This window comes from Cetorhinus maximus, chromosome 32 (genome assembly GCF_964194155.1).
Source record: "Cetorhinus maximus chromosome 32, sCetMax3.hap1.1, whole genome shotgun sequence".
In the NCBI taxonomy this organism is placed as follows: Eukaryota; Metazoa; Chordata; class Chondrichthyes; order Lamniformes; family Cetorhinidae; genus Cetorhinus; species Cetorhinus maximus.
The window spans coordinates 15,484,577-15,506,638 of NC_135910.1; the positions used below are offsets into that span (position 1 = coordinate 15,484,577).

Here is a 22,062-nt window from a genome sequence, read left to right on the forward strand (position 1 = left end):
GGATAGAATATAAAAGCAGGGATGTGCTGCTGAGGCTTTATAAGGCTCTGGTCAGACCACATTTAGAATATTGTGAGCAATTTTGGGCCCCGTATCTCAGGAAGGATGTTCTGGCCCTGGAGAGGGTCCAGAGGAGGTTCACGAGAACGATCCCAGGAATGAAAGGCTTAACATATGAGGAACGTTTGAGGACTCTGGGTCTATACTTGATGGAGTTTAGAAGGATGAAGGGGGATCTGATTGAAACTTACAGAATACTGAAAGGCCTGGATAGAGTGGACGTGGGGAAGATGTTTCCATTAGTAGGAGAGACTAGGACCCGAGGGCACAGCCTCAGAGTAAAGGGAAGACCTTTTAGAACAGAGATGAGGAGAAACTTCTTTAGCCAGAGAGTGGTGAATCTATGGAATTCATTGCCACAGAAGGCTGTGGAGGCCAGGTCATTGAGTGTATTTAAGACGGAGATAGATAGGTTCTTGATTGGTAAGGGGATCAAAGGTTACGGGGAGAAGGCGGGAGAATGGGGTTGAGAAACTTATCAGTCATGATTGAAACTTATCAGCAGACTCGATGGGCCGAATGGCCTAATTTCTGCTCCTATGTCTTATGGTCTTATGGTCTTCTCTGAACTGTTTCTCATGCAATAATATATTTCCTTAAGTAAAGAGAACAATACTGTGTACAGTACTCCAGATGTGGTCTCCCAACACTCTATACAACTGTAGCAATATTTCCCTACTTTTCCATACCCCCAGCAATAAACGATAACATTCCGTTCTAACAGTTCTATTCACTTGCTATACCTGCATACTAACTTCTAATGATTCATGTGCCAGGACACCCAGATCCCTCTGTACCCCTGAGTTCTGTGATCTCTCTCCATTTAGATAATATGCTGCTTCTCTATTCTTCCTGCCAAAGTCCACAAGTTCACATTTTCCCACATTATACCCCATCTGCCAAATTTTTGCCCAGTAACTTAACCCGTCTATATGCCTTCGCAGACTCCTGGTGTCCTCTTTACAACCTAGTCTCCTTGTAGAGTAAATTTCGCAACCATATAATTGGTCCCTTCATTTTAAAAAAAAAAAATATTCTTTCATGGGATGTAGTGTTGCTGGCAAGACCAGCATGTGTTCCCTAATTGCCCTACTAGGCCATTTCAAGGGCAGTCAAGAGTCAACCACATTGCTGTGTGTCTGGACTCACATGTAGGCCTGACCAGGTAAGGGTAGCAGATTTCCTTCCTCAAAGGGCATTAGTGAGCCAGTTTTTACAATTGATAATAGTTTCACAGTCACTGTAATGGGATTTGAACCCATGTACCCAGAGCATTAGGCTGGGCCTCTGGTTTATTAGTCCAATGACATTAGCACTACGCCACCTTCTCCCCCTAAATCAGGCAAGTCATTATTATAGATTGTAAATAGTTGAGGCTCCAGCACTAGAACTGTGCCCCGTAATCGTTGTACCATCAGCAAACGGGAACAACTTTTCTTTGTCTATAAATCTGTCATAATCTTGCACAGCTCTACCAACTCTCTTCTCAATCTCCTTTGCTTCAAGTGTTGATGAAATTGCTGCAATTGAAGGCACGACAGGGAGATTAGGAGCTGGAGGTAAGGACAGTTCTGTTTGGTTATAGGCTTGTATTCTCTTGCAGGTGCTGTGTTAGAGGTCCTGGGAGAGTTTCCCCACAAATAGGAGCGGGATTTAATTCTGCACGGACTTGGGCTGTAAACAGAGTTAAGAGTTGTTAAGGGAAAGCGTATTGAGCAGAAATCCGAACTCTTTTGTTCCGTTATAGGATTTGATGCAGTCAATGCAACTTTGCTCTGGATTTGCTTTTAAAATCGTTTATTTTCTCCTGGCTGTTGTTTTGTAGATCGATCTCACCAAATCGATCGAAGATCAGGGACCCTTTGATATGATCATTCACAAACTTTCAGATCTGATGCTGGAGGCAGATCAGAAGGATGCACAGTCGCAACAGCTCATCCAGAAATTTCAGGTAAGCAAGTCATTGACACCGAGAACCATACAGGACAGGAGGAGTACATTTGGTCCTTCACTCCTGTACCGGCTCTTGGAAAGAGCCAGACTCACTCACCCCTGCTCTTTTGCCACAGCCCTGCTAAGATTTCGCCCCCCATCACTAAGACCGCCTATTTCCACCTCCACCACTTTGCCCCTGCCTCAGCTCATCTGCTGCTGAAACCCTCACTCATGCTTTCATTACCTCTAGGCTCGACTATACCAACTTACACCCGCCTGTTCTCCCACATTCTACCCGCCGTAAACATGAGGTCATTCAAAAATCTGCTGCCTCTCTCTCTTAACTTGCACCGAGTCCCGTTCCCCTCTCACCCCTGTGCTCGCTGACCTACAGGGTCCTGGTCAAGCGACGTCTTGATTTTAAAATTCTCACCCTTGTTTTCAAATCCTTCCATGGCCTCGCCCTTCCCTATCTCTGTAACCCCCTCCAGCCCCACAACCTTCCGAGATCTCTGTGCTCCTTTAATTCTGGCTTCTCGAGCAGACCTGATTTTAATCGCTTCACCGTTGGTGGCTGGGCCTTCAGCTGCCTGGGCCCCAAGCTCTGGAATCCCCTCCCTAAACCTCTCCATCTCTCTACCTCGCTTTCCTCCTTTAAGACACTTGTTAAAGTCTATCTCTTTGACCAAGCTTTTGGTCATCTGACCTTATATCTCCTCATGTGGCTCGGTGTCATACTTTGTTTTATAGTGCTCCTGTGAAGTGCCTTGGGACGTTTCATTACATTAAAGGTGTTGTATAAATATAAGTTATTTATTCAGTTCCCTTTTGAAAGGTGAGTTTGCTTTGGTCACTCTTTCAGACAGCACATTCCAGATCCTAACAGCTCACTGCATAAAAACAAAAAAAAAATCCTCATGTCGTCTCTGGTTCTTCTGCTAGTCACTGTAAATCTGTGTCCTCCTCGTTACCGACCCTTCTGCCAAATGGAACCCAGTTTCGCCTTATTCGCTCTATCAAGTCCGCCTGTGATTTTAAACACCCCCTATCAAGTTTCGCTTCACCTTCTCTGTCCTAAGGAGAACAATCCCAGCTTCTCCAGCCCCTCCACAATAACTGAAGTTCCCTCTCTTTATTTCTGAGTGGGTGTACGGTAGAACAGTCTTTATGTTATGTGAGTTCAAATCCCACCATGGCAGCTGGGGGCGGATTTAAATCCAATTAATGAAGTCAACCTGGGATAAAAAGCTGGTGCCAGTAATTAACCATACAAGCAACTGGATTGTTCTAAAAACCCATCGGGTTCTCGAATGCCCTTTTAGGGAAGGAAATCTGCCACCCATATCTGGTCTGGCCTACGTGTGACCGCTAGGTCTTCACACAGCTAGGCCTTCAGGCTGGAGTCTCCAGGAATTGAAGGCCGATCTCCAGGACACTGCTTTGTGCAACCCTGGAGAAAAATCATCGGGACATTAAAAAATGTTTGTTCATTTTTATCATTGTCTTTGAAAATTCCCTTTTACCAGATATTGAAAATGAAGGGGGGTGGGGTGAAAGACTGTTGGACAGTCAATCATTATGGGTAATGAGCCTTTTTGCTTTCCAATTGGCGTAGGAAGGCGGGAGGAAGGATGGACGTGTTGGCCGACTATCGGTTGGAGCATGGGGCAAGTCATGTGACGAAACCTCCAGGAATACATTTAATCACAGTTGGCAACCCCACCACAATGTGGTTGACTCTGCGGTGGCTTAACTTGCCTCTCAGCTTCAAGATGGTGGCTGATCACCACCTCCTCAAGGGCAATTAAGGAGGGGCAATAAATGCTGACCCAGCCAGCGAAGCCCACATCCCATGAATCAATAAGAAAAACCATCAGGGTAAGGAATGGGAAAGGTGTGGAATGGTTCCCATTGTCAGTAACAAGGACTCTCAGTTTAACTGTCACATGGTTTAGATTAAATTCCTGAATTGCGATGTCCACCACCGACCATCCTTGTGGCTAGTCTGGTGGGGTTGGGGTGGGGGGGAGGTTAACCTGTAAATTATTATATTAAATCCCTCCTTCCACTTAAAGGATTCTAGGTCTCTTCCAGTTACTACCCCAGACCCACATCCACCTTCCCTCACACAATCCCAGAGAGCCATTAATTAAAAGGAGAAACCTCTTTACCCAGAGAGTGGTGAGAATGTGGAATTCGCTACCTCAAGGGAGTGGGTGAGGCAAATAACGTTGACGCATTTAAAGGGGAAGCTGGATAAGTAGATGAGGGTGAGAGGGATAGAAGGATATGTTGATAGGGTGAGATGAAGTAAGATGGGCAGAGACTCATGTGGAGCACCAACGCCAGCATGGATCAGTTGGGCCGAATGGCCTGTTTCTATCCTGTACATCCTATGAATTGTGGGCAGTTAAATGATGCCCTGAGGAGAGGGACCGATAATTTCTAAACCCATTTTACCTTCATCCGATTCATCTGTTCTGTCACTCGTCCGCACACAACGGTTTAAGACATGGCGCTGAGAGTGGAATTCAGCTCAACAATGACGTTTCCTCATAGATGAGCAGGGGAATTCTTCCTGGGGCCACCATTTATCTCTCAACAAACACTTTTTTTTTAAAAAAGGGGTGATCTGGTTATTGCTGTGTGTGGGACCTTGCTGTGCGCAAATTGGCTGCCGCTTTTCCTACATTACACTTAAAAAAAAATCACTACTTTGGCTGTAAAGCACTTTGGGAGGTCCTGAGGTTGCAAAAGGTGCTATAGAGATGCTCTTTCTTGTGACTGTTGGTTTTATTTTTAACCCTTTAATTCCAGGATTATGTTGAAGCACACCCTCAGACTATCATTTTGGATCCCTTGCCTGCGATGCGAAGACTCTCTGATCGTTTCCAATCCTACAAACTTATTCAGGAGTTGCAGGCCTTGGACCAAGGTTGGTTCCCTCTGATTTTGGGCACTGTTGTGTTGTGGGTTCCAGAGCTCGAGCTCCCAGGCTCGAGGCCCTGGTGCAGCGCTAAATGGAATGCAGCTTTGTCAGAAGTCCCAGTGTTAAATTGAGGCATTAAACCGAGACCTTGCCTTCCTGCATTGGTGAGTTTGTTGTTCCATCTAGGAGATGAGATTCCTGGGATGACAGGATTGTCATATGAGGAGAGATTGAGTTGACTAGGCCTGTATTCAGGGCCCTCTTGAAATGTATAAAATTCTGACAGGGCTGGATAGACTAGATGCAGGGATGATGTTTCCTCTGGCTGGGGGGCGTTCTAGAACAAGGGGTCACAATCTCAGGATATGGGGTAGGCCATTTAGGACAGAGATGAGGAGACATTTCTTCACTTGGAGGGTGGTGAACCCTTGCAGTTCTCTATACCCCCAGAAGGCTGTGGCGGCCAAGTCACTGAATATATTTAAGAAGGAAGTACATAGATTTCTAGACACTAGAGGAGCCCAAGAGTATGGGGAGAGAGCAGGAGTATGGCGTTGAGATAGAGGATCAGCCATGATCATATTGAGTAGTGGAGCAGGCTCAAAGAGGGCTCCTGCTCCTATTTTCTGAGATACCTTCTCACGGCTAACATAAAAGCATTTTTTAAAAATTCATCCATGGGATGTGGGCTTCGCTGGTTGGGCAAGCATTTATTGCCCATCCCTAGGGGTGGTGAGCTGCCTTCCTGAACCACTGCAGTCCATTTGGTGTAGGTGCACCCACAGTGCCTGGGTCGATGCCGGGTGGTCCGTCCAGTTTCATTCCTTTCTTGTGACTTTGCAGCTGTTTGATACAACAGAGAGGGCACTTAAGAGTCGACCACATTGCTGCGGGTCTGGAGTCACATGTAGGGCAGACAGATTTCCTTCCCTAAAGGGCATTAGTGAACCAGATGGGTTTGTCACAATTCCAGATTTTTATTGAATTAAAATTCCACCATCTGCTGCGGAGGGATTCAAACCCAGGACCCGAGAACATTGGCCAGCAACAATATCACTAAGCCATCACTTCCCCACATTAATTGCTTTGTGTGGTAGTGCCAGTACAAAATGGCTGCCGTGACTGTTGCTCCCATGACAACAGTGCTTACCCGTTCCTCAACGAGAGTTGTGGGCAGTTTGGCAGCTAGCAAATTATTATTTAAAATAATTTCTTGCAATGTTTTCTGACAACCAAAAGTGACATATAAAACCATCCCCTGAAGAGAAAGATTTTCAGGGTTGCAGGGGTTGGGGGTGGGTGCGGGATGGGTGGGGGAAGGGAGGGGGGGAGTAAGTGGGACTAGGTGAGTTGCTCTTGCAGAGAGCCAGCATGGGCACGATGGGCTGAATAGCCTCCTTCTGTGCTGTAACCATTCTGTGAACTGGAGCTTGCGGGAGCTGCAGGCAGTCTGGGATTGAGTGCGGGCCCGAGCGGTGGACACCCAGCGTTAGGCCGCTTTCAAAATGGCACCCTCCACATCAGCCACTGCTCAAGGGGCAGTAAGACGGGGTTGCCATCCCTACAGGCTTGGCTGCAGGAGTCTTCAGGAACTGTATGTGAATCCCCAGGACTCTGCTGTGATGAAAAAATATCATTGGGCGCAGCAAACAAGAAATTCCGTTTTCTTTGAACTTTTATGTTCATTTAAGGAAAATACTAGCAATGGTGGGAAAAAAGGTTCTTTGACCTACTGTCGAGAATCGTCCAATCAGGCAATGAAAAATCTTCGCTTTCCAAAGGGACCATGGGAAGGCTTGGATAGAGGGGGGTGGGGCAGCCAATGGTGGGGGCAGTTGGGAGGTACTGGTTCATGTGATGAAGCCTCCAGGAATACGCCTGACCCGAGTTGGCGATGCCAACGTTGAGGCTGCCAATCCTATCTTCAGGCAGTCATCGTCCATACAGAGGCAAAGCGATGAAAATCGATCCCAGTGTCTTTTAATAACTCGGTTTAATTTAATGACCAAGCAAGGTCAAACTGGCAGATTAAAGCCGTCTAAATTCTGAAGGGGTTTGACAGGGTAGATGCTGAGAGGTTGTTTCCCCCTGGCTGGGGGACAGAGAGCACAGGGGTACGGTGTCAGGATAAGGGGCCAATCATGTGAGACTGAGATGAAGAGAAGTTACTTCACTCAAAGGGTTGAGAATCTTTGGAATTCTCTACCCCAGAGGGTTGTAGATGCTCAATTGTCGAACACAATCAAGGCTGGGATAGACAGATTTTTATTCTCTCAGGGAATTAAAGCAAATGGGGAGCACGTGGGAAATTGAGGTTGAAGCCCAAGATCAGCCATGATCGTACTGAATGGCGGAGCGGGCTCGATGGGTCATATGATCTACTGCCCCTATTTCTGTGTTCTTAAATTCTGGCATGGAATCATGTTTTTCTGAATATTATTGGCCTCGGAAATACCTGTTAATGAGTAATGCATTCCTCGTAGTAGCAATTTGCCCCAGAACAGTATTTCCACCTCATGACATTTTGGCAACCTGTTTGTTATCGTTGCTTAACTGCCTCTGATGCTCTTCATGGAGCAGTCAAATACTATAGATACTTGAATAAAGACTATTCCCTTCCTCCCCACAAACATCTGCTACAGGTAAGACCGTTTGTCTGTTGTTGCTCACAGTGGTGTGAATGGAGTTCTGGCATGGCCATTCCTGTTAGGATCCTCATTTCTCTCTCTCATTTCCCTTTTTTTAAAAAAAAGTACTTTCTATACCCTAGATAATCAGTTCTGCAATCCTCCATATCTGGAACTGGCGACAGGAAACCAGAGCGAGATCCTGCATCTGATTAAAGAACAAAAATTGACCTTTCCACTCAGTGAGTATCTGTGTGTCAGTGTCAGTGTGTCAGTGTCAGTGTGTGTGTGTCAGTGTCTGTGTGTCAGTGTCAGTGTCTGTGTGTGTGTCAGTGCCTGTGCATGTGTCAGTGTGTGTGTGTGTCTGTGTGTCAGTGTCTGTGTGTCAATGTATGTCTGTGTGTGTGTGTGTCAGTGTGTGTGTGCCTGTTTGTCAGTGTCTGTGTGTCAATGTGTGTCTGTGTGTGTGTCAGCATCTGTGTGTGTGTCTGTGTGTCAGTGTCTGTGTGTCAATGTGTGTCTGCGTGTGTGTGTCAGCATCTGTGTGTACGTGTGTATCTGTGTCTGTGCCTTTCAGTGGCTCTCATCACCTGTGTGTGTGTCTTTTCTTGCCTTTTCACTCTTTCTCCTGCCCTTCTCATTCTCTCTCACTCTGCTCGTTTTCTCATTCTCTTACTCTCTCTCTGCCTCCCTCTCTCGTCAACCTTCTCTTGCTCTCTCTCACTCTCACTCGCCCTCCCTCTCTTGCTCTCTCTCACCCTCTCTTGCTCGTCCTCTCTCTCGACATCTCTTGCTCACTCTTGTTTTCGCCCTTCCCTCTCTCACTCTCTCTCTGATGCCTTGCTGCCTATATGGGTTCAAGCCCCATGCAGGACTTGAGCACAAAATCTAGGCTGATACTCCCAGTGCAGTACCGAGGGAGTGTCGCACTGCCAGAGGTTCTGTCATTCAGATTAGATGTCAAACAATAGTCCTGTCTGCCCTCTAAGGTAGACAGAAAACTATTTTGAAGTGCAGGGGAGTTCTCCCTGGTGCCCTGGTCAATATTTATCCTTCAATCAAGATAAAGCAATTATTTGGTCATAATCAGGTTGTTTGTGGGAGCTTACTGTGTGCAAATTTGCTGCCCATTTCCTACACTGCAACTGTGACTACGCTACAAAAGTACTTCATTGGCTGTAGTGCTTTCGAACATCTGGTGGTTGTGAAAGGTGTCATAGAAATGCACGTTTTTCATTCTCTCTCCCTCCCCTTTTCTCTCTCACCCTCTCTCTTTCTCTCTCTACCCCCCACCTTTCCTCTCTCTCTTTCTCATCACCCCCGCCTGCTGTTCTCTCAGTTTTCATGTTATGAAACCACTGTTGTGTTCTTGTCTGAGAAGGTGCCACAGATGGTGTTCTATCTGTATGTGGAATGTGCTCTGGCTGTGTGCAACACGCTCTGTGTTAGCCCGTGTGTAACATGCTGCAGTCTGCATGCTAAGGGCAAAGGTCACTAGAGGAAAGGAAAGAAAATGCTGATTAATATTGACATTTAATAAAGAGAAGTTTAATAAAACCTCATTTGACAAGTGTTTACCTGAGCAAAATACACATGGACAGTCCCAGCTTGTCCTGAACTAACTGATTCCAGCCAATGAGACAGTTAAGGGCTACTCCAGTTGGCCTCAGTATCACTGGCTAGGGGGTGGGGGTGGTTTGGGTTGGGGTGGGGCGGGGTGTCTATTCAGGATCCCTGCTCCTGATTGCTGCCCTGTGACCCTTGCTGGAAAGTGTGGGCACACAGCGAGGTGTCAGAATGGGGATGTGAGGTGAACGCTAGTCCAATGTGTGTGCTTGGAGATGCCATCTTTCAGTTGAGGCATTAAACCAAGGCTTCACCTGCCCTCTCAAGTGGAGGTAAAAGATCCCACAGCTACCATTCAAAGAAGAGCAGGGGGTAGTTCTCCCTGGTGTACAGAGAGCCAATATTTATCCCTCAACCAACATCATTAAAAATTAGTCATCGTCATATTGTTGGACTTCCGGACTCACCTTCCATGGGGACTCTGAACCATTCTGACCCGTTACTTGGAGAATGGGTTTAATTTAATTTAATTTTTGATTTCTTCCTTTTTCAGTTTGTAAAACCAGGGTTGCACAGGGGTCAAGCTCCCATGATGTGAGTAGCAGTCTTAAATATCATATTTATATTCATGTTTAAATGCAGTAAGTGCTTGTTGTGGAATTATTTCCAATCTCGCATGGTGCAGAATAGATCTGAGTGCATTTGGCGTCTTATCAATGATGATTGTTTGTGATTTAAGGGTTAAACCCAATAATATCCCTGTCCGCTGCTTAATGAGGAAGTCCAAAAGTAAATCACACACACACGCAGAGGCTGAGGCCATTCAGCCCATCATGATAAGCCAGCACTTTGAAAGAGCTAATCCAATTAGTCCCACTGCCCTCCACTGCTCTTCCCCAATATTTTTCTCCCCTTCAAATACTTATCCAATTCCCTTTTGAAAGTTAGTATCGAATCTGCTTCCACCACCCTTTCAGGCAGTACATTCCAGATTACAACAACTCGCTGTGTGAAAAGCATATTCTCCTCGTCTCCCCCTGGCACTTTTGGGTCAATTATCCTAAAACTGTGGCCTTTCACTATTTTGAACATCTCTATTAAATCTCTCCTGAATCTTCTCTGATAAGGGGAACAATCCCAACTTCTCTAGTCCCTCATCCCTACTACCCCCACTTCCGGTAAATCATCACCTGCTCTCTCATCAGCCTTTAAAGTCTCCCTAAAACGTGCTGCCAGAATCGGACGCAGGCCTCCACGTGATTGAGGCCTAATCGGGGATTTAGAAGGGACAGGGGTGAAACGCACACAGGCCTGAAAACATACAAGTTACAGGCGCTGCCCACAAACAGAACGTCGCTTGGCATAGGAAACATCGCTCTCCGTGCCAGTGGGCAGTATTGGCATATCTGTGCACACTGTTTAATAGGTGGATATCCATTTACCGAATCAGGCAGCTGAAGACATTCTGTGAATCACAACTGTTTTATTGTTAATCTATAGTTCAGTACAATTGCCAGTTTCCACTCTTCCCTTCTCGGTCCGGTCCGGTCCGGTCCTCCCCCTGAACCAGTCCCCAACTGGGGGGGAAACTCTTTCGAGTTATCAACAGTCACAGATTGCAACTCTTTCGCGTACAATCACAGTTCTTGGTTTCCGGGAGTGGGACATGAACCCACAACCCTCTGATTCAAAGACGAGGGTGCTATGAACTGAGCCACAGCGGGAAACCCAGCTCTTTAAGTCCAGGCTTCAATGAGCATCACCTGCTCTCAATTCACTCTGAAGCTAGCCCTGGTTTACTCTTAAAGGGACCTGTGTTTCTAACATTGTCACACACGCTTTCAGTCACCAGTTTCATAGAGACGTGACTGAACAGAGATCCACACGGGGGGAAGGAGTGGTGTAATAGATTCTGATTGGGTCCAACAGTATTTCGTGTTGAGCTGAAACGAATATTGTTCCGGGTCAGTGGTTTACAGAGAAAATAATCCCGTTTTTCCCTGGGGAGGGGGTGGGCGGGCGCTAGAGAGTGTTGTCCCGTTACCCCCACCAGTGTGGCATCTCAACCTCGACAACTCAAAGCTGTCGTGTCCTTAAACCCCTTTTTTAGTCAAACCATCAAAACTTAGTCATTCAAAAGCAAAATACTACGGATGCTGGAAATCTGAAGTGGGAACAGGAATTGCTGGAAACACTCAGCAGGCCGGGCAGCTCCTGCGTAGAGAAACAGAGTAAATGTTTCAGGTCAGAGTGACCCTTGATCAGCACAAATAAACAGATGAAAGTGCATCCCCGACCTGAAACATTAACTCTGTTTCTCGCCGCAGATGCTGGCCTGGCCTGCTGAGTATTTCCAGCAATTTCTTGTTTTTATTTATAGCTTGTCAGTGTTGGCACTCTCCCAGTTTTACCTTCCCATCTTGGCACTGCGTGTACTGTCTGCTTTCTGACTCTGCTTGATCAGGTTTAGACATATTGGCAGAACATGAGCTTTCTTGCTCACAGCTCAGGTGGTTAAAGTGATGGATGGTCGTGAGTGTGTGGAACTCTGTTCCCCCGCGAGTGGTAGAGGCAGGGTCATTGAATATCTTTAAGGCCGGGGTAGATAGATTCTTGACTAACGAGGGAATCAAAGGGTGTCGGGGGTAGGCAGGATAGTGGCATTGAGGCCACAGCCAGATCAGCCATGACCTTCTTGAATGGCAGAGCAGGCTCGAGGGGCTGAATGGCCTAATGCTCCTAATTTGTATGTTCGCATGTATTAGAGTCCATCTCTTTACCAGTTCTGCTTTTCCCATCATTTCAGATTCTTGCACTTCTTTATCTGACCTGAGCCACTTTTGCAAGTTCTAATAGCCTTTGAGTTCCCTTGAGGCACCAGCAGTTGTAATTAAACTGGGTCTGTGTGACAATACACAATGCATGTTGGCAGTAAAACCTGTCAATTTTACTCCTAATATCCTTACAATGACAAAAGATGCTGTCATCTCCTTTTCGGTCTATCCTCCTCCTCCAGATACCATGACCTAAGAGGGCGTTGGCGACCATGGACTTCCATTGGATTGGTCCATGATTATGCTTGGCAAAATACTGCAGTGGTTTGCCATTGCCTTGTGCAGTATGACTGACCAGGAAACTCACCCTCTCTTACCGCCTTCCATCGGGCGTATTGGAAGGATTTACAGGCTGATGATCAACCTGTTTGGCCACATTATGAACGCACTTTCCATGTCCATCAAGTCCTGAAGTGGGACTTGAACCCAGAACTTCTGGCCCAGAGGCAGGGACACTACCCACTGTGCCACGAGACCTCCCTTACAGCCTATACCCAGTGCCCAGTCGTAGTTACTTATGGTGGAGGTGTAACAGCTTTGAAAAGTAGGGAAGTTATGCTGAACCTGTATCGAACGTTGTTTAGACCACACTTATAGAGTACTGTGTGCTGTTCTGGTCACCATAATATAAAAAGGATACAGAGACACTGGAGAGGGGGCAGAGAAAATTTACCAGGGCGATACCAGAAATGAGGGGTATGCATTATCAGGAAAGGATCAATGGGCTGGGCCTCTATTCTCTGAAGGCTGAGGGGTGACCTAATCACAGTCTTTAAAATCCTGAAAGGTTTTGATAGCGTGAATACAGAGAGAATGTTTCCTTTTGTCGGGAAGAGCAGAACTAGAGGCTGTCAATATAAAATAGTCCCCAAGAAATCCAATAGGGAATCCAGAAGAAACTTCTTTACCCAGAGAGTGGTGAAAATGTGGAACTTGCTCCCACAGGGAGTGGTTGATATAGTATAGATGCATTTAAGGGGAAACTAGACAAGGAGATGAGGGAGAAGGGAGTTGAGGGTTACAATGGTAGATTTAGATGAGGAAAGATGGGAAGATTGGAACATAAACACTAGCATGGAGTGGTTGGGCCGAATGGCCTGCTTCTGTGCTATATGTCCTGAGTGTCAACTGTGGCTCAGTGGGCAGCACTGCCAGCTCTGGGTTAGGAAGTTGTGGGTTCAAGTTTCACTCCAGGGCCATGAGCCCATAATCTAGACTAATGCTCCCAGTACAGTACTGAGGGAGTGCTGCACTGTCGGAGAAACCGTCTTTTGAATGAAACGTTAAACCCGAAACCCCACTTGCATATTTGCGTGGGCATACTTGGGTGGATCTAAAAGATTCCATGTCCACTATTTAAAAGAGTTTTTCCAAGCATCCTGGGCCAATATTTATCCCTCGACTTTTAAAAAAAAAAATTATCCAGTCATTGTTGTTTGTGGGATCTTGCTGTGCACAAATTGACTGCTACTTTATCTACATTACAAGAGTGTCTGCACTTCAGAAAGAACTTTGTTGGCTGTAAAGCATGGTGGGAGGTCTTGGAAGGTGCTACAGGAATGTCAAGCCCGTTCTTCATTTTGTAACCCTGTTCCTTCTCTTCACAGATGGCTCTTATCTTCAGTGAAGATGGCCTGAGGGATGTGAGTCTTCCCTGTGTGCTGCAAAGCTTCATCAACCACAACGCTGTCCTTTATAAAGCCTTTGTTGTTGGCCAGTCATATTTTGTTGTAAAGAGGCCATCTTTGAAAAACTTTACTGTTGGCCAGTCAGGTTAGTGTGTTTGCTGGGCTCAATACCAGTCCAGCATTATACTGCCTTATTGGCATTCCTTGATAGTGAGTGTCTTTTTATTTATTCCTTCCTGGGATGTGGGTGTCACTGGCTAGGCCAGCATTTGTTGCACACTCCTAATTGCCCTTGAACTGAGTGACTTGCTCAGCCATTTCAGAGGGCACTTAAGAGTCAGCCACATTCTTGTGGGCCTGGAGTCACCTGTAGGCCAGACCGGGTAAGGACAGCAGATTTCCTTCCCTAAAGGGCATTAGTGAGTCAGATGGGTTTTTACAACCCAATCAATGATAGTTTCGTGGTCAATGTTACTGGGCTTTTCAATTCCAGGTTTTATTAATTGACTTTAAATTCCCACCAGCTGCTGTGGTGGGATTTGAACCCAGGTCCCCAGAGCATTAGCCTGGGCCCCTGGATTACTAGTCCAGTGACGTCACCACTATGCCACTGTCTCACCTCTAGGTGTTGAACTTGGTCACAATTCTAATGGTTGGTTAGTTAGTTAGGCATTGTTATATTGAGCTTGAGAAGATTGGGCCTGTCTTCTTTAGAGTTTAGAAGGATGAGAGGTGATCTCGTTGAGACATACAAAATTCTTACTGGGCTTGACAGGGTAGATGTCGGAAGGATGTTTCCCCTGGCTAGTCTAGAACCAGGGGACACAGCCTCAGAATAAAAGGCAGGCCATTTAGGACTGAGGTGAGGAGGAACTTCTTCATTCAAGAGGCTGGTGAATCCTTGGAATTCTCTACCCCAGGAGGACTGTGGCAGCTCAGTCATTGAGTATGTTCAAGACAGATTCTTAGAAATTAAAGATATCCAGGGATATGGGGATAGTGCGGGAAAATGCCATTGATGTAGAAGATCTAGATGATCTAGTTGAATGGCGGAGCAGGCTTGAGGGGTCGAATGGCCTACTCCTGCTCCTGTTTCCTATGCTCCTACACTCTGATGCATCCGTTTGCCTCGGACTGCGCCAGGGTGATCTGAAGAGGCAGAGGTCAAAAGAGTTAGGAAGGAGTTGGGTATCAATGTTAAACCAGCTCCTTAATTCCAGGGATGAGGGACTGAAAGAAGCTGCGAATGTTCTTCTTAGAGCAGAGAGGATTAAGAGGAAATTTGATACAGGTATTCAAAATCGTGAAGGATCTGGATAGAGTAAATAGGGAGGAAGTGTTTCCTGTGGCAGAGGGACACAGGTTTAAGGCCATTTAAGAAAGAGCGAGATTGGAAAAAGAGTGAGAGTTGAAATGGGGAAACATTTTCTAAAACAGAGTTGTGATCTGGGACGCACTGCCTGAAAGGGCGGAGGAAGTAGATTCAATAATAACTAATAACTTTCAAAAGGGAGTTGGATAAATACTTGAAAAGGAAAGATTGTAGAGTGATGCGGAATGAGTAGGGGAGTGAGGCTAATTGTGTAGCTCTTTCAAAGCCAACACTTTGGCGTGATGGACTGAAATGACCCACCTATATCATTCCATGATTTGAATGAGCTTGGTTTTTGTTACTTTTCCTCTCACTGTTTTCCTGCCTCACATTTTTTGGCTAATTATAGGTCTCCTATTTTCATTGCTGTGCCGTTGGCAGTCATGCCTTCAGCTGCCTAGACTCTAGGCAGGCGCCAATATCCATCTCGGGAGACGATGGACTGCGCCCGGGGTGTTTGTCACTTTGCCTGTTGTGGCTGTAGAGGGTGATTTGTGAGTGGCATTCCCTGCCGCAGCTGGCACAGATCAGTAGCGTTGTCCTGAGCTCGGCTGATGTATTTTCTTTCCAGTGGGCTCTCTTTTCCGCCACCTGGTTATTTCTTTTCCCCTCTGGTTTTTTCACACCCTTCCTGACTGCTTGTCTCCAGGTGCTCCAGTCAGCAGCGAGGACTTCCCACACATCGACTCTGATCCCGGTCAACTTGAGGTCTCCCAGACGTCCTTATATCGCAGACGTGCGTGACCCTGTTGGTCCCATGCTGATAGTAAGCTCACCAGAGAGCATGTCTATGGGATTAATGCGACCGTCATCCATTCAGCTCACATGACCCAGCCAATGGAGTCGCTGCTGACTGGAGAGGGGACACATGCTGGGGATCCCTGCACGCTGGTTTACTTCCATGTTTCGGCTCTCTGTCCTGTCGGGAGATGCCCAATTTTTGTCTGAGGCAGTGGAGTTGGAAGTTGTTCAACCACTTTTCTTGCCTTGCATAAGTTGTCCATGCCTCGCTCTGGAAAGGAGCTGAGAACATAAGCCTGTTTAGACCCTAAACTCTGGAATTCCCTCCTCAAACCCATCTGCCTCTCCACCTCTCCTCCTTTCAGACACCCATTAAAACCTGACTCTTTGACCAAGCGCTTGGTCACCTGTTCTAATATTTTCTTATGTTCCTCGGTGTTTGAATTCTGTCTGACGCTCCCGTGAAGCACCCTGGGATGTTAAAGGGGCTAAATGAATGCAAGTGCAGGAGAGAGGAGGAGAAACAAATGCTGGGGGAGGGAGAGAGTGCCACAGTTTGATGGATTCTGCCTTTGTACTTTCAGACAGGAAAACGATATTCTTTAACAGCCACGAGGTTTCAAAGCCAGAATCTTGCTCACATTTAACAGCGGTAAGTTCCCACGTTTGATACATGCTCATTCTTGTTTTCAAATCCCTCCATGGCTTGACCCCTCCCTGTCTCTCTAATCCCTTTCAGCCAATTACATAGACACATAGAAAATAGGAGCAGGAGTAGGCCATTCGGCCCTTCGAGCCTGCTCCGCCATTCATTATGATCATGGCTGATCATCCAACTCAATAGCCTGCTCCCGCTTTCTCCCCACATCCTTTGATCCCTTTCGCCCCAAGAGCTACATCTAACTCCTTCTTGAAAACATACAATGTTTTGGCCTCAACTACTTTCTGTGGTAGCGAATTCCACAGGCTCACCACTCTCTGGGTGAAGAAATTTCTCCTCATCTACAAATCTGTAATATCTATGCATTCCTCCAATTATGCCCTCTTGTATCTCTGACTATAATCACCCCGTTTTCATTGCCTTAAATTGTTTTTCTGTTAAGGGATGGTGGCGGCCAGGCTATTTTTATTACTCTCTCTAAGATAATTGGCAAAAGAGCCAGAGAAGACTTGAGGAGAAATTTGTTCGCTTTGGAGATATTGGATAACCTGAGATGTTTGTTTGGTCTCAACTGGAGGATTGTGGGCACCACACTTTAGGAAGGATGTGAACGCTTTAGAGAGAGTGCAGAGAAGAGTCACGAGAACGCTTTCAAGGATGAGGAACATTAGTTTCATGGATAGATTGGAGAAGTTGGGACTGTTTTCCTCGGAGGAGTGAAGGTTGAAAGGAGATTTGATGGAGGTGTTCAAAATCATGAGGGGTCTGGACAGGGTAGATAGGGAGAAAGTGTTCCCATTGGTGGAAGGATCAAGAACCAAAGGCCACAGATTGAAGGTGATTGACAAAAGAAGCTATGGAGACCTGAGAGAAAACCTTTTTATGCAGCAAGTGGATAGGATCTAGAATGTGCTGCCTGAGAGTGTGATGGAGGCAGATTCAATCAAAGCATTCAAGAGGGAATTAGATTATTTTCTTAAAAGGAAGAATACAGGGAGAAGGCGGGGGAGGGCACTAGGTGCATTGCTCCTTCAGAAGGTCAGCACAGACACGATAAGCTGAATGGCCTCCTTCTGTGCTGTAATCATTCTGGGATTCTGTGAACCTCCTCACTGAACCATTGCAGTCTTTGCACTGAGGGTACTCCCATGATTGTCTGGAATGTGCTGCCTATAAGGGCGGTGGAAGCAAATTCAATAGCAATTTTCAATCACATGAGGGGATTGGATAAGTAATTTGAAAAGGAAATATTTGCAGGGCTATGGGGAAAGAACAGGGGGAGTGAGACTAATTGGAAAGCTCCTTCATAGAGCCAGCAAAGGCATAATGGGCAGAATGGCCTCCACTGCTGTATGATCCTGAAATAATGAACCTCGTGATAATGATTCATAGATGGAGGCTGCATTCTGCTGTTGAGCCAGAAGGTCGTGGGTTCAACTCCCACTCACGGGTCTTGGGCACATGAAGAGAATGTGTTGGAACGAGAACATTTGATATACATGAAAGGGATGGGCAAGATATGGAAAAAAAACAGAGACTGAGGTATAGAACTGAGAATGAGTGTGAGTCAGAGAGGGAGAAGGGAAATGTGAAAAGGAGGTGAAATAGAAAGTGGCGTCCAGGAGGTGACTGGTGTACATGAGTATGAGCACGTGGAGAGATGTACTGGGCTGGATCTCATTCTCTGCTTTGCTTTGTTCTGTTGCCACAGAGGGACGAAGGGGCCAGCCTTCCGAGTGGACCTTCAGACAGAATCATCAAACTCATCAGCCGAGGCCTTCAGGCGTCCCTGGGAATGTCGCTGTTTGGGGTGGACGTGATTGTCGACAATAAAACTGGCAAGCTCGCAGTGATTGACGTCAACGCCTTTCCAGGTTGGTGCGTGGTAGAGTTATGGTCTGTGAGATGCATGTTTGTCCTAACGTGCGGCTTGATATCGAATTTTGTTTGATAATGCTTCATGGAATGGTTTACTCAATTAAAGGTGCTATATAAATGTAAGTTGTCTTACGATCTCTCTCTTTCTCAGAGCAAGAGTTGGGATTGCTACATTTAAAAAGGTACTTTTCATTTATATAGCACCTCTCATGACCTCAGGTCATCCCAAAGCACTTTACAGCCAATGAAACACTTTGTTGAGGTGTAGTCTCTGTTGTAATGTAGAAAATGTTGCAGCCAGTTGGCACACAGCAAGATCCCACAAACAGCAGTGCAATAATGACTAAATAATCGGTTTTAATGATGTTTATTGAGGGGTAAAAACTGGCCCCAGGGAGAACTCTCCTGAAATAGTGGCCCTGGAAACTTTTATGCACACCTGAGAGGCAGATAGGGCCTCGGTTTAATACCTCACCTGAAAAATAGCACCTCCGACAGTGCAGAACTCCCTCAGTACTTCACTAAGAGTGTCAGCCTGGATTTTGAGTTTGAAGAGTGGGGCTTAAACCCACGACCTTTTGACTCAGACCACGCTACTGCTCCTTAAATGGGACATTAAACAAGGCCCCATGCACACACTTTGCTGGATAGATACAGATCTCCAGACACACCTATTCCAGAAGAACGGAGGAAGACTTCCTGATGGCATCCAGTCCAGCATCTATCCCTCAACGAATTCGGATTAAACTGGCCACATCTTGTTTGTGGAAACTTGCTATGCCCAATTTGACTCTCAAGCATGAATCATCTGAGCATCAAAAGTAATTCATTGCTAAAACACTTGACACATCCTGTGGATTGTTATGGCTGGTCTTGTATCCCTTTTAAGGTCTGTTGCTGTTTGAACGAGGTAACCTGTGAGTGTAACATTGATTATAATACTTAAACAATGGTGTAATTTCCAGTATCTGAGGTCAAACATCCTTGACACAAAATGGCTTCCCACTCTCATTACATGAGGTCAAAGGTCTTCTGTACCAGTCAGTACCAGAGCCTAGCCCAGCTAAGTAAGCTGTCACTTCCTGTAACTAGTGTTCTTTATAAAAAAAATAACTTCTAGGATGTGAGCATCACTGGCAGGGTCAGCATTTATTGCCCATCCCTAATTGCCTTTGAGAAGGTGGTGGTGAGCCGCCTTCTTGAACCGCTGCAGTCCCTGTGGTGTGGGACTTCCAGGAATTCGACTCAGCGGCGATAAAGGAACGGCGACATCACACAATGATACAGCACAGAAGACGACCATTCGGTCCATCACGTCTGTGTTGGCTCTTTGAAAGAGCAATCCAATTAATCCCACGCGGCCTGCTCTTTCCCCATCGTCCACAGAATTTTGCCCCTTCAAATACTTATCCAATTCCCCTTGTGAAAGTTACTATTGCATCTGCTTCCACCGCCCTTTCAGGCAGCGCGTTCCAGATCTACATGTCCAAGTCAGGATGGTGTGTGATTTGGAGATTCTGGTGTTCCGATGCCTCCGCTGCCCTTGTCCTCCGAGGGGCTGGGGGTTGGCTTAAAGAAGCCTTGGGACTTCATTACGACCCCTGCTTTTACCGATCAGTTTAGGGTGAGGTAAAGGTGAACTGAATGATTGACAGAGTTTCTGGTCTGATGCTGGCCCGCAAGTGTGTGTTTATTTAAGGGGGTCAGTTGAATTAATGTTTATTTCCTTTTAAGGTTTAATATTTAATTCTTCATTGCAAACTTAGAACCAACCTGCCCCTCACAGCATGAGTCACATTTTCTTTACAATGACATAATTCATCCTGTCCTTGGGTTTCACCCTTTTTCCCAGGTCTCCTGGCTGACCTCCAACATTCCACCCTCTTGACTTCATCCAAAACTCTGCTGCTTGTGTCCTAACTTGCACTGAGTCGATCACCCCCTGTGCTCGCTGATCTACACTGGCCCCTGGTTAAGCAATGCCTTGATTTTTCAAATTCTCATCCTTATTTTCGAATCCCTCCACGGCCTCCCTCCCTCCCTCTCTCTGTAACCTCCTCCTGCCCCAAAGCCCTCCGAGATCTCCGCACTCTTCCAATTCTGGCCTCTGGTGCACCCCGACTTTAATCGTTCCACCCGTTAAACATTCACTCCCTCCGCCACCGACGCACAGTAGCAGCAGTGTGCGTACCATCTACAAGATGCACTGCAGCAGCTCACCATGGCTCCTTTGACAGCACCTTCCAAACCCACGACCTCCATCACCTAGAAGGACAAGGGCAGCAGATGCACATGAACACCACCACCTGGAAGTTCCCCTCCAAGTCACTCACCATCCTGACTTGGAAATGTATCGGCCGTTCCTTCAGTGTCGCTGGGTCAAAATCCTGGAACTCCCTCCCTAACAGCACTGCGGGTGTACCTACACCACAGGGACTGCAGCGGTTCAGGAAGGCATCTCACCACCACCTTCTCAAGGGGCAATTAGGGATGGGAAACAAATGCTGGCCCAGCCAGCGATGCCCACACCCCGTGAAAGGATAAAAAGAAAACTATTGGCGGCTGTGCCTTCAGCTGCCTGGGCCCTAAGCTCTGGAATTCCCTCCCTAAACCGCTCTGCCTCTCTCACCTCCCTTTCCTCCTTGAAGATGGTACTTAAAATCTACTCTTTGGTCAAGCTTTTGATCTGCCCTAATATCTCATTGTTAAATTTTCTTTGATAACACTGCAGTGAGGCACCTTGGGATGTTTTATTATGTTGAAGATGCCACATCAACATAAAGCAGTTGCTTCCTGTGAGCCCTATACACTCCAGTATCCGGCCACAGTAAATGTCCTACACCAGCGAGTCTCATCGGCGATGGTGGATGTTGAACTGTGGGGGCAATCACATTCCAGCCCAACCCTGCCCTGTTCTGACCCCAAGCTTTTCCTTCCCTCTTCTCATTCCTAAAGGTTTTACACTGTCCCCCGCCCCACCCACCCACCCCACAACCACTATCCTGGCTCCAGGTCAGGAATTGACCATGGTCCGAACCATTTTATGATTGGGGTCGGGGGGAGGGGTTGATGATTGTTGATGCTGCCTCCTCATGGGATAGCGGTTGCCAACCCTCCAGGGTTGACCTGGAGTCTCCTGGACGTTTCTTTGAGCAACTCGTGAGAGAACTGACGGGAGCATTCAAAGCGAATTGTGTTTTTCTTTCTCTCTTTTTGTCAGCCAGGGGGGAAAAGGGTCGTTCAAGAACCATCCAACCAGATAGCGAGGATCGGCTTTGCTTTCCAATTGGCCATGAGTAGGTGGGACTCCATGAGGATGACCCAATGGAAGGAGTGTAGGGGGAAGGGGCTCGATTGGAAGTCATGTGATCAAACCTCCAGGAATTTGTCGGAGGGGGCTTGTCTCATGGAGGAAAGGTTGAGCAAGTTGGGCCTATATTCATTAGAGTTTGGAAGAATGAGAGGCGACCTTATTGAAACATATAAGATCCTGAGGGGGGCTTGACAAGGTCGATGCTGAGAGGTTGCTTCCCCTTGTGGGGGGGAATCTAGAACCAGGGGGTGCAGCTTAAAGATAAGGGGTCTCCCAATTAAGATGGGGATGTGGAGAAATTTCTTCTCTGAGATCATTTGTCTTTTGAATTCTCTTCCCCATGGTGCAGTGGAGGCTGGGTCATTGAATATATATTGAGTTAGACAGATTTTTGATTGACAAGGGAGTCAAGGTAATGGGGGTGGGGTGTACAGGAAAGTGGAGTTAAGGCCACACTCAGATCAGCCGTGATCTTATTGAATGGTGGAGCAGGCTCGATGGGCTGAATAGCCTCGTCC

At 46.6% G+C, this 22,062-nt stretch overlaps 1 protein-coding gene across 3 annotated transcripts in view; it reads left to right on the top strand.

Annotated features, from left to right (window-relative positions):
* Positions 1–22,062, top strand: part of LOC144671448 (inositol-tetrakisphosphate 1-kinase-like) — a 56,015-nt gene that overhangs the window by 30,117 nt on the left and 3,836 nt on the right. For 2 of the 3 annotated variants that reach the window (XM_078533357.1, XM_078533358.1), the window contains exons 3-9: positions 1,886–2,011; positions 4,813–4,930; positions 7,695–7,793; positions 9,671–9,711; positions 13,559–13,724; positions 16,277–16,344; positions 18,065–18,227. In XM_078533357.1, coding sequence (XP_078389483.1) covers positions 1,886–2,011; positions 4,813–4,930; positions 7,695–7,793; positions 9,671–9,711; positions 13,559–13,724; positions 16,277–16,344; positions 18,065–18,227 — 781 coding nt within the window. Of the gene's footprint in view, positions 1–1,566; positions 1,620–1,885; positions 2,012–4,812; positions 4,931–7,694; positions 7,794–9,670; positions 9,712–13,558; positions 13,725–16,276; positions 16,345–18,064; positions 18,228–22,062 lie in introns of all 3 variants that reach the window. The other variant, XM_078533359.1, reaches the window with a different exon arrangement.